Consider the following 12,500-nt stretch of genomic DNA (forward strand, 5'->3'; position numbering starts at 1 on the left):
GCCTCGCTGCTCTCTTCCTCTCCTTTCTCCTGAATGGAGGAGAGAGGAAATGGGCCTGCCACTTATATTGATTTCAAGGGAGCACTTTCACGGATGTATAACCAATTACTGCCTGAGCTGCCCGAGACTTTGGCAAGTCATTGTAACTTCTCTGGGTGCCGTATTATATTTCCATAGCCCCTGTCCATGCAGGCCCACTGAGATGGTGGGGGGGCAAAACAGGTCAGTTGTACTGCATCAAGGGAAAGGCCGGGGGTGGTGGGGGCCCCAAAAATGCACCTCATTACATTGCGGGTATATATATATATGGGTTCACCGTGTTTATAAACACGATGTTGTGAGGACACTGGCAGCCAACCATGTGAGGTCATTTTTTGACCGACGGTGGTTTACAACAATCAGAGGTTGAGTTGTGTGCAGCTATGCTGTGTTCCAATACTCGTACTGTCCGCCCTTTCCGCACTGTGTTTGGGTACGCAGGGTGTTCCATTTCTAATCGCGACGGTAAAGTGTACTGTAAATTACCCGGATAACGCCCCCAAAACGGCCATTTTTCGAAGTGCAGAGTTACTGTACACTTTTCGCACTCAACGGCCGCCATGTTTGTGACGTAGTTGAGTGTCAGATCTGCCAAACAGTTGAATCTCCGTGATAACAGCATAGTTTTGATTCCAAAGACAATCGCCATGTGTATTAGAGGCAGGGGTAACTTTAAAAAGTGTTAGCATAACAAACAGTGCCTTCCATGTTGAATTGCATATTGGCGGTTGGTAAACTCGGATGACACGCGACCAACCGTCATTTCCGTTAAGTGTATCAGACAGAACGGGAATCGGAATGTACTCGCCTCGTGAATTGCGGAGGGTGGAAAGGGTACTTCACTGCACTCGGTACAAGGTACACAGTACAGAGGGTGAATAATGGAACACAGCACTAGTGTCGTGCAGCCTGGGGAAAATATAAAAAATTAGAACACATGTATTGAGCAGGGGGGGGGATTTGCAGATTATTTTGTCCCAGGCCCATCCAAAGCTGTTAGGGCCCCCTGCTGCTGTCTCTTGCCGCTGTAACGCAATACCTCACAGTAGCAACCGGGCCCTACTGGTCTGAGCGGCGCTGCTCAACTCCGGTCGGTGGGTCCTTCCTGTCCAAAAATACAACAATAATACAAGGAGTGAAAACATTGAGGGAGGGTAGGAAAGAAAAGAGGAGAGAACATATCTACAAGTGAAAATGAAATAAATGCTGGATGAGTTGGGGGGTTTTTTGGCCCGAAATGTGGATATGAGATGTGGTAAGATGAGCCCCTTTTTCCATGATTTTTTATTTTTAGTTTTGGTGGCTGTGCTACCCAGATTTGCATCGGAATTGTGATGTTATTTCGGGAGGTTTAGACCAATGGTGTTGGTGTTGGTCTCTCTCTCTCCTGCTGACTTGCCACTCAAAAAGACCCCTCCTCACCTCTCCTCTCCTCTCCTCACCTCTCCTCTCCTCTCCTCTCCTCTCCTCTCCTCTCCTCTCCTCTCCTCTCCTCTCCTCTACTCATCTTCTCCCCTCCTCTCCTCTCGTCCCCTCTCCTCTCCTCTCCTCTCCCCTTCTCTCCTCTCCTCTCCTCTTCTCTCCTCTCCTCACCTCTCCTCTCCTCTCCTCTCCTCTCCTCTCCGCACCGCACCTCTCCTCTCCGCACCGCACCTCTCCTCTCCTCTCCTCTCCTCTCCTCTCCTCTCCTCTCCTCTCCTCTCCTCTCCTCTCCTCTCCTCTCTCCCCCTTTCCTCTCATTTCTTCCTCCTTCTCCTCCCTTTTCCTCTCCTCTCCTCTCCTCTCCTCTCATCTCCTCTGAAGCAATGTGCTTCTTGTGTGCGTGTAGTCATGACTTATTCATTCTTCTGCTCATCAACAATTTAATTGAGAGACATATGGGGAATAGGACAGGCAAGGGAGGAAAGACAAGGCAGAAAATCCACCGAGACCGGATTGAAGGACTCTAAAGACATTTTCAGCATGGGATGGTTGGTTGGTTGTGAAATGATTTTATTGTGAACACCAAAAGATAATAGTAGTGGAGCCTTGGCCCGGCAATATGGAGGTCAGAACGTGCTAGCTTAACCAGTCATGATATCAGTGGCATGTACAGACATTTTGGGGGCATGTGGAACTTGCCAGATGCCTCACTAGGCTATAGAGTAAGTATAGACCGATATATATATTGGTCCAATATCGGGCCGATATTTGCATTTTTAAGTGTATTGGTGTCGGCTGATGCGCGTTTGGTTTTGCCCGATACACAATATTTATTATTTTATGTCATTCAGGTTTTTTTAAAAGCTGGTCATACAAAGAATTGAAATTACGTTTCTTACTTTCCCATGCAGACAGACATAGGACTCTAGACTCTGGGTGTGGCAATGTACTGTATAGTCTCTATAGACTCTAGGCAATGTATAGTCAGGTCAGGATAATACATATCACTGTTCAGGACGGTGCATCTGAGCACGTAAGAGCTCTATAAAGCCCGTTTTTGACAGACAGTACACAGCCGGATGATATGGGTGAGAGCTTAAAATAAGGAGATTTTGTGTTCTCACGGCTGAGGCATCACAGTTGGGGGATTGTGTGTGTGTGTGTGTGTGTGTGTGTGTGTGTGTGTGTGTGTGTGTGTGTGTGTGTGTGTGTGTGTGTGTGTGTGTGTGTGTGTGTGTGTGTGTGTGTGTGTGTGTGTGTGTGTGTGTGTGTACGTGTGTACTGTGTGTGTGTGTGTGTTAGAGAGAGAGAGAGAGAGAGAGAGAGAGAGAGAGAGAGAGAGAGAGGGAGGAAGAGGGAGAGAGAGAGGTGAATTACATGTTTTTTGTGGTTTTGTGTTGAAATGTGGATGACTGTCTGCGTGCACATTTGAAAGTCTGTGCATGCATGAGTGTTTGAATGCGTGTGTTCTACTGTCGTGCATGGAGGTGATCGGGTAGGTGCACAATAAGTACAGTTTACAGAGTTTAATCCCCATCACTTTTCAGAGACAGAGAGAGAGAGAGGCATGGAGACCGGGAGAGAGAGAGAGAGAGAGAGAGAGAGAGAGAGAGAGAGAGAGAGAGAGAGAGAGAGAGGCATGGACAGATAGATGATAGATGGAGAGAGAGAGAAAGACAGAGAGAGAGAGAGAGACAGGCAGACCGACAGACAGACAGACAGACAGACAGACAGACAGACAGACAGACGCAGAGACATAGATGGAGAGAGAGAGAGAGAGAGAGAGAGAGACAGACAGACAGACAGACAGACAGACAGACAGACAGAGACGGAGAGAGAAATGAGAGGGCAATAGCCTGTAGAAATGGGTTGAGTGAGTGTAGTGTGTGTGAGAGAATAATAATGGCTTCCTCAGTTCAGCATCTGCTCATTAATCTTTCATATAGACGGATCTGTCAGGGGCGGCAACACAGAGAGATTTCAGGTTACGCTATCAAATCTCCATTTATAAATAGAGACAGGGAGAGAAAGCGAAAGAGAGAGGGAGAGAGAGAGAGAGAAAGAGAGAGAGACAGAGAGAGGGGGGGGGTGGAGGGGTAGTACAACCATTTGTGAACCTGTGGTGTATTTTCACAGAGAATAACGCACACGGAGACAGTCAGCCCTTTTGCTGTGAGTTGTGTCTTTACTTCAGGTTAAGCAGGAAGCAACATACAGGTGTCAGGTGTTCCTTAATTAGACTTCCCAATTACCCAAACCCCAATCACGTTTCAATACATCACATCACCCCCCTTTTAAAATAAAAGAACTTTGTTACCCCAGCAATAATGAACTTTAATACATCAGTGTACCCAACACCCCCAAAACCCAAATGTCTTTTTTTTTTTTCCTTTTTCTTTTGGCATCTTTTTTCTTTTTTTTAAATTAGTAGCACACTATACAAAAGCAGTCCAATGTGGAATCCATTCTTGCCAAAGTAACTGCTGATTAAGGAACATAACGCTCAGGCGGCTTCCGGTCTCTGCCTGAGCGACGCAAGTCTGGAGAGGCAGCGGGCACCTCGCTGTCCATGTGCAGGGGACCATCATCTGCTGGCATGTCCAGCTTCTCACTGGGCTGGTCGGATGTGGGCTGGTCGGCAAGGTCAGCAGGTGTACAGTCCGTATTCAGATCCAGCTCCTCGGCTGCGACACGAGACCGCAACTGATCCCCATGTCTCCTGTAGGTAATGTCTCTGTCTGTCCCCTGAACTCTGTAAGACACTGGTCCTGTTTGCTTCATTATCACTCCTGGAATCCATTTCTCTCTTCCCCCTGCTGTATTTTGAAGATACACAGGGTCATCCTGAGAAAAAGATCTACTCACTGCTCGCCGATCATGGTAGAACTTCTGCATGTACTGCTTCTTTCGAACTGTGAGCGCTGTGTCAGGATGAATCAGGTCCAGGCGGGTGCGCATGTGCCTGTTCAGAAACAAATCAGCAGGCGACTGGCCTGTAGTACAGTTAGGAGTACAGCGGTATTGCATTAGAAACACAGAGATCTTGTCCTCTATATCCATGGAAGTCTGTCCAAGTTTCTTAATTCCATTTTTAAATGTTTGCACATACCTTTCGGCGAGACCATTGCTAGCAGGGTGACCCGGGGCACTGGTGGAGTGTAGAATTCCATTCTGCCTCATGAAGGTTTTGAATTCCTCAGACGTGTACTGCGTTGCGTTATCTGTAACAACATGCTCCGGAAGGCCGTATGCTGCAAACAGCCTACGCAGTCTGGTGATGGTGGCTTGTGAGGTGAGGGATGGCATTCTGAACACCTCCAGCCACTTGGAGTATGCATCCACCACTATCATGAAAGTGTGACCTAGGAAGGGGCCAGCAAAGTCTATGTGTAGTCTTCTCCAGCTCTGGCCTGGAAACTCCCATGGATGTAATGGTACCTGCCGAGGCTTCCGTTGTTCCAACTGGCAAGGCTCGCAGGCTTTGCATACCTGTTCTAGATCTTCATCAATCTTGGGCCACCACACGTACTTGCGTGCGAGAGCTTTTATCTTCACTATACCCGGGTGTCCCGAGTGCAGCTCCTTTTTGACGAGCTTTCTCAGTTTCTCTGGTAGCACGACCCTGGTGCCCCATAGGACACATCCCCGTTCAGTGGACAGTTCATATCGGCGTGAGTGGAAGGCTTTCAGAGTAGAATCCACGACTGCCGGCCAGCCATCCATGATGAATTTCAGGACCTTGGACAGCATGCAGTCTGTCCGTGTGGCGCGTGCCACCTGGTCAGCATCCACGGGTGCTTGTTCTAGGTGCTCTGCTAACAGTGCATGAATGCTCTCCGAGATGGCTGCTGTGCCGGCATCACTTGTCTCTGGTAAAGGGACTCTTGACAGTCCATCTGCATTGCTGTGTTTCTCAGATGCACAGTACACAATGGTATAATCATAAGCAGACAGTATGATGGCCCATCTTTGAATCCGTGCTGCAGCCATGGTGGGCAGACATTTGTGCTCTCCAAAAAGAGTCAGCAAGGGCTTGTGGTCAGTCACTATTTTAAATTTCCGCCCCCACAAGTACTGGTGGAACTTTTTAACTCCAAATATCACTGACAGCCCCTCTTTTTCTATTTGTGAGTAATTTCTTTCAGCAGGGTTCAGCGTACGAGAGGCATATGCAATGGGCCTCTTCTCTCCAGATGGTAGTTCATGTTGAATGACAGCCCCTATGCCATAGGCTGATGAATCACAGGCCAGTACAAGAGGCAAGTCTGGATTGTAGTGCATTAGCACCTGGTCACTTGCTAACAATTCTTTGCATGCCTCAAAGGCTTTTTGCTGTGGTTTCGTCCACTCCCACTCCGTGTGGTCTTTTAACAGTTTGTAGAGTGGGGCCAATAGGGTGCTTTGGTTGGGCATGAACCGGCCATAGTAATTGACTAGGCCTAGAAATGCTCTCAATTCTTTCACTGAGGAGGGCGCTGGGGCCTCCTTGATGGCCTTTACCTTTTCTGGGGATGGATGAAGGCCTTGGCTATCCAGTACATGGCCCAGGTATTCAATCTCCTTTTTTCCGAACTCGCATTTGGATTTCTTCACTCTTAGGCCGCACTCCTGGAGTCTCTGAAGCACTTTTTGTAACTTCTGCACATGGTCATGTTCATTTTTTCCTGTTACAAGTAAATCATCTAAATAGGTAACTACATCAAGATCTTTTAGGAGGTTCTCCATAATGCGTTGAAAAATGGAGGGGGCAGAGCTAACTCCGAAAGCTAACCTATTGTACACAAAGAGACCTCGATGTGTGTTGATGGTCAACAGCTTTTTTGACTCCTCCTCCAGTAGCACTTGCTGGTATGCTGAAGCCAAGTCAATCTTTGAGAATATTTTTCCTCCACTTAAGGTCGCCATCAGCTCCTCAATGCGAGGCAGGGGGTAAGTTTCAGTATTGGCAGCTTGATTAACTGTTAATTTGTAATCGCCACAAAGGCGAATTGTATTGTCTTTCTTGATTACAGGCACTACTGGTGCAGCCCACTCGCTATGCTTAACTGGTGAGATTATGCCTGCCTTCTCCAGCCGGTCTAGTTCGGCATCCACCCTGGCTTTCATGGCAAATGGCAATGGGCGGCTCTTGCAAAACTTTGGGGGGACATCTGGATTTACAAGAATTTTGGCTTTGAAGCCATGCAGTGTGCCCAGTTCTTCTTTAAACACTTCTGAATGTAACTGAAGCACTTCATCTATGGACCTTGGTTCATGCATCTCACTCACATGTTTTATTTCCTTCCAATCCAGTGTAATTTTATGTAGCCAGTTTCTGCCGCATAATGCAGGGCCAGCACCTTTCACTACAATTAGTGGTAGCTGCTCTCTTTGCTGCTTATAGTCAATTGTGGCTTCAAACTGACCTAACACGGGCATAGTTGGCTAGTGTGAACATTGGCAATTCATCATCTTCTGCTTCCACATATTTTGTGTTCCTTTCTGTTTCCTGGCGTCTCCTATTTGGTTGAGCAGCAGTTGTAGCTCTGCAAGCTGTTTTAATATGCCCGGTTTTTCCACACCCGTGGCATTTCGCGTCTTTGAAGTAGCACATCTCAGAACTGTGATTTTTCCCGTGGCACCGGTAACACTTCCTCCCCGTCGAGTTGAAGGGACGCGTCTCCACCTTGTGCACGGCCTCCGCACCGGCGTCTGGTCTCTGGAGCTGCTCGGCATCCTTTGCGGCCGTCTCCATACTTACAGCAAGCTCGAACGCCTTTACAAAAGTTAAGTTCGCTTCCGAAAGCAATTTGCGCTGGCACGCTTCATTTCTTATGCCACTCACAAAGCGATCCCGTAGCGCGTCATCCAGCGTCGCACCAAACTGGCAACGCATTGCGCACTGCTTCAGCTCAGCTGCGTAATTAGTGACACTCTCATCTGGCTTCTGATTTCGGCGATTGAAACGGAATCTCTCTGCTATCAAAAGGGGTTCAGGCTCAAAATGAGTGGCCATTGTTTTAACAATTTCGTCATATGTTTTGTCCTTCGGTTTAGCTGGCTGCACTAAATTTCTTGAAAGTCCATAAGTTGTCGGTCCCATTACGCTCAACAATGTGGGCACCTGTTTCTCCTCTGCAATTTCATTCGCTAGGAAGAACTGCTCCACTCTTTCAACATACGCCGTCCAGGACTCCGACTTCGGGACAAATTCTCCTATTGTCCCAATTAAAGCCATCCTTCCGAATTCCAGTTTTTTATCCTCGTCGCCAGTTTTCTGTGGTGTATTTTCACAGAGAATAACGCACACGGAGACAGTCAGCCCTTTTGCTGTGAGTTGTGTCTTTACTTCAGGTTAAGCAGGAAGCAACATACAGGTGTCAGGTGTTCCTTAATTAGACTTCCCAATTACCCAAACCCCAATCACGTCTCAATACATCACAGAACCTTTGAAAAGTCTGTGATCATTTTTGAATTTTATCATGTGTTCATGAGTGATTCTTCCTTATTCGCTGATAACCATCATCTGATGAAGTGTAAGAACTCGGGAGAGAGAGAGAGAGAGAGAGAGGGGGAGAGAGGGAGAGAGGGAGAGGAGAGGCAAGTCATAAAATGATTTGCGCGAACCCAAAAGGGCAGCACACTCAAATCTCTGTAAGATCAAACTACTTCTATAAAATAGAAAGAAGGAAAAAATAAATCAGTCAGAAATGTAATTACAGCTCCTTTGACCCCATTCTCATCCTTTAATTTTCCCACTTCTTTCATTTTTTTCTTTGTAATTTTTTCTTCTATATTTTGGCTCTTTCTGAAATACTGATGTGCGTGGGTGGGTTTAGTGACAGATGCCTGTCTAGTTGTGAGGAGCCCATTGTTCCTAAAGCCTGCATTGTACGTTTGACAAAAGGCGCATGTAAAAAAAAAACAATCATGAATTTACTTGAAGAAAACAATTGTATATGTCGTTGCAACACGAAACGTGTTGCGATTAGCAGTGACATTTTCTTTGAAAATTCACAGCAGCTATTGTGATGTCAATTTTTGAGATCTAAAATATGCTTTGGCAGTCAGAGATGCACATTTAGATATAATAACCCCATAAAGGGGCACTTCTGGCTATTTAACTGAACAGACATAAGCAGTTTGGCACCATGCTTACACACCTCATTTGACGTAATGAAAGGGATCGAATCGCATTAACTGTTCTCATCACTGCTAGTGTAGTAGTATGTGCAGTAGTATATCGGGGAATCACTGAGGAATACATCTGGAAAAAAAACTACTTGCTTCAATGTAGGTGAACTTGAAGAGCTTTTCAAAATATTTCAACTGAGCTAGAACAGTTTATTATATATGAATCTCAACATTTCAAAACAATACTCTGCTACTGACTGACCAAACCACCTTGCTTTGACCTCACATGATAACCCGTCTCGTTGAAAGGAGTAACATTTGATGAGGAGTGCATTAAACAGTTTGGAGAGGTGGAACCTGAGAACTTCCCTACATTTTATCGGATATTGATACAGATACGCAACGTTTTTAAAATGCTTTTCGCAGAACTGCTTCGGAGGTGTGCAAGCCAAACGATCATTTTGCATGCCTAGAAACTAATCAGAGAGCAGCATTACATTCTTACAGGGTCATAAATATACATGTGAAAGGGACATATCGTATCCCTAAAATAAAATGTTACCAGACTGTCTAAAAAAAGAAAAGAGGCTGACTGACACCTTTAGTAAGTCTACCCCGTCTCAAAGCCTTATAAGTACATAACATAGCTTATGCAATGTTTGAAACATAAAGACTCAAGCCAGAGAGAATAGAAAAGAAAGAGGTTCCACTGGCCCATTGTTTCCGGGTTCGGTAACACTTTATTTTAGGGATACATCTATTAGCACTAATACATACAATATTAATGCCTTAGTAAGTAACTTGTAAGGCATGTACTAAGCAAAATCAGACAGTTGTTAGACATTTATCCGCAAATGTCTTGTTCATGCACAATAAGGGATTTATTACCAATATAACCTTAGTAAGGACGTAGTAGACCTAGATTTCTATTTATGAGTAAGCAGTAAGGGCCAGAATACAATGTGTATAAGCTCCTGGTACACTGTGTGAACAAACCCTGAACAGTGTGAAAACATATGTGGAATAAGGGTCCCTGTTCTAAAGTGATGTATTGCTCAGCCCAGATGGCTTAGGGCCCCCTCACTACCTAGGGCCCCCACACTACGTAGGGCCCCAACTCTACACTCCCCCCACCCCTGGGAAGCAAAGTGTAGAACATTTTTAATTTTCAATTAGTCTCATGAGATAAGTAGGTCTCACTTTTTCCTCTCAGTATATTACTGTGTAATTGGAAGCATTATATAGCAAGTATTAGACATAAAGTTCTCAATGACGGTGGATGGTGAGATGTCATTTTTTCATACACCAATTGTAAAAACCCTACAATAAATGCAGAATATAATGATGAGTAATAGTTTGGAAGCAAAACTAAGCTATTCCTTTGTGATAAATGAGTTAACGTTTGAGAAACTTAACTCCAAGAAGTGCAGTGCATGATGGGTACACCCTTAAGGGGGATTCATACTTGTCGTGACTGGCGCTACCCTCCTTCATACTTCACTCGCGACGATGGCGCGCGCCGTCACGTGACCCAAAATGACGTCACACGCCGTGGCGCGAGCTGCCGTGGCGCGACGTCGTGCACCCCACATTTTTTTTAACTTGTCGTGCGCCACCAGCGACCATGCAGGTAGGCAGACAAAGCAGGAGTTGCGAAGAGAGGCTACAACTACTGTATGCTACTACAGAATGGATCCTGCATCATTTTGAGGATAATAAAATGTCCTAGAGAATTATTTTATCTTCTCTCTTAAATGTTGTTCAGTGAAACAATTGTTTACTTTGTTCAGAAGCACGTTGTGTTCGGCGATCTATTTATAAATTCTGCCGCCAGAATAATGCTCTCACATGGTCTTGGAATGATCTGGCAATGTAGGCTACAACAAAAAATATATGTTTCAATGTGGTAAGTCACAAGTCAGACGTTCAGTAGCCCTACAGCAGCCGTGTTTGGCTTTCTATTTTATACATCCGTAGAACTCACGCTGCGAGTTGCGAAAGATACTGCCGTTTCTCTCATGAACAGCAGAGGGCACTTCCGACAATGCGAGCGAAAGCCTGTAGGGCGCTTTTGAAGTATGAATAGTCTGGCGCAAGTGATGACGTCATTAATGGTTCTCGCGCCAAACGCGCCAAAGTGCGCACGTGAAGTATGCAGAGCCCTTGGTTGCATCCCAATATGTGACCTTGCCTCCTCCACTTGCCTCCTCCACTTGCTTCTCGTCATGATGACAACACTGACAACAGCATTATATTTCAATATCTTGCAAAAGCTCAATTGTAAAGTCTTTTTCTCATTTGCAATTGGGATGGTGGGTGAAAAACAGTCCCTCAAAAGTTGTTGTGGCGAGGCTGACAGCTGGGAAACTTTATCGTTTTCTCCACGGAGGAGGGGCCAGGAGGCGGGACGAGGAGACAAGCACAAGTGGAGGAGGCAAGGACACATATTGGGATGCACCCCTTTAGTCAGAAATGCAATGCATGGCCATGAGTGAGGGGAGGAGCTAAGGACGTAGGATCAGAGCTGGGTAGGTTGTCTGTTGGCCTAGATTGCTTACCCATCATGCACTGCAATTCTTGAATGTAATGTTCTCAAACATTAACTTAATTATCACCAAAGAATAGTTTAGTTTCGCTTCAAAACTATTATTCTAATGTTCTGCATTTATTGTGGGCTTTTTTAACAATTAAAACTCAGTGGTACATGAAAAAAATGACATCTCACCAACCCACCGTCATTGACAAGTGTACGTTCAAACCTTGCTATGTAAAGGCTCCTGTTACCAACCTTACAGTGACATGAACAAGTGAAAACTAGGTGATATAAGACGGTAAACATTAATTATTTAATATATCCTTACACTTTGTATATCAGGGGTCTAAGTTGTGCGGGCCTGGGTGGTGTGGGGGCCCTGGGTAATGAGGGGGACTTTGGTAGTGCGGAGGCCCTGAGCCGTCTGGGCTGACCAATGCATCACTTTAGAATAGGGACCCTTATTCCGCATCTGTTTTCACACTGTTCAGGGTTTGTTCACACAGTGTGTCGGGAGCTTATACACATTGTATTCTGCCACTTACTACTTACTAATAAATAGAAATATAGGCTTACTGGTCCTTACTAAGGTTATATTAGTAATAAATCCCTAATTGGGCATGAACAAGACATTTGTGAATACATGCTTAACAACTGTCTTATTTTGCTTAGTACATGCCTTACAAGTTACTTACACAGGCATTAATATTGTATGTATTAGTGCTAATAGATGTATCCCTAAAATAAAGTGTTACCCCGGGTTCTACTGTCGCAAGGGGGAGGGGGGGAAATCCCCCTTTAGGCAGACCTAAGGACTGTTCTATTCAATGTAGGAGCATTATGACACGCCCCTTTAGGCAGACCGGAACCTGGTCACGTTAGGTGCCCATAGAAACCTATTATGTTGGCATATCTCTATATACTTAAAGAATCTCTGCTCAAGCCACTTCACTACTTTTTTTGCTTATAGTTTCCTCATTATTTTGTCCTGCCTCCATATCCCTCACTGCACTACCAACAATATCTGTGTTGGATGGAACAGATCATTAACATATGAATAATTCATTGCAATGTTGGAATCTCATATTGAAATGAACCATGTCCTCCAAATATATTTTGACGATATATGTACAGTTACAGCACATACTGTATTGTACATACATATACACAACTGAAAGAAAGAGACTTACAAGACTAAGTAATGCCAGCTGACTACTGTAGAATACATTTAACATTCTCTTGCCCTTCCCTCGACTGTCTGTCATTGATATGAGTGTGTGGTGGGGGGAGATGAGCCTGCGCCTGCCTGCCTGCCTGCCTGCCTGCCTGCCTGCCTGCCTGCCTGCCTGCCTGCCTGCCTGCCTGCCTGTCTGCCTGTCTGCCTTCAGCTTCC

At 45.4% G+C, this 12,500-nt stretch overlaps 2 protein-coding genes across 2 annotated transcripts in view; one reads left to right on the top strand and one right to left on the bottom strand.

Annotated features, from left to right (window-relative positions):
- The window catches only part of gabbr2 (gamma-aminobutyric acid (GABA) B receptor, 2), a 568,733-nt gene that overhangs the window by 249,428 nt on the left and 306,805 nt on the right, over nt 1-12,500 (top strand). The gene's annotated exons all lie outside the window — the stretch shown is intronic.
- Nucleotides 3,629-6,792, bottom strand: clasp1b (cytoplasmic linker associated protein 1b). Its single transcript, XM_063186113.1, has one exon. The coding sequence runs from the start codon at nt 6,718-6,720 to the stop codon at nt 3,949-3,951; it is 2,772 nt and encodes a 923-aa protein (XP_063042183.1). The 5' UTR covers nt 6,721-6,792; the 3' UTR covers nt 3,629-3,948.

The sequence above is a fragment of the Engraulis encrasicolus genome, chromosome 20 (assembly GCF_034702125.1).
Source record: "Engraulis encrasicolus isolate BLACKSEA-1 chromosome 20, IST_EnEncr_1.0, whole genome shotgun sequence".
Lineage (NCBI taxonomy): Eukaryota > Metazoa > Chordata > Actinopteri > Clupeiformes > Engraulidae > Engraulis > Engraulis encrasicolus.

What these genes read in the sequence shown, in the direction of transcription:
- clasp1b (XM_063186113.1), bottom strand. Translation starts at nt 6,720, where the DNA reads ATGCATGAACCAAGGTCCATAGATGAAGTGCTTCAGTTACATTCAGAA.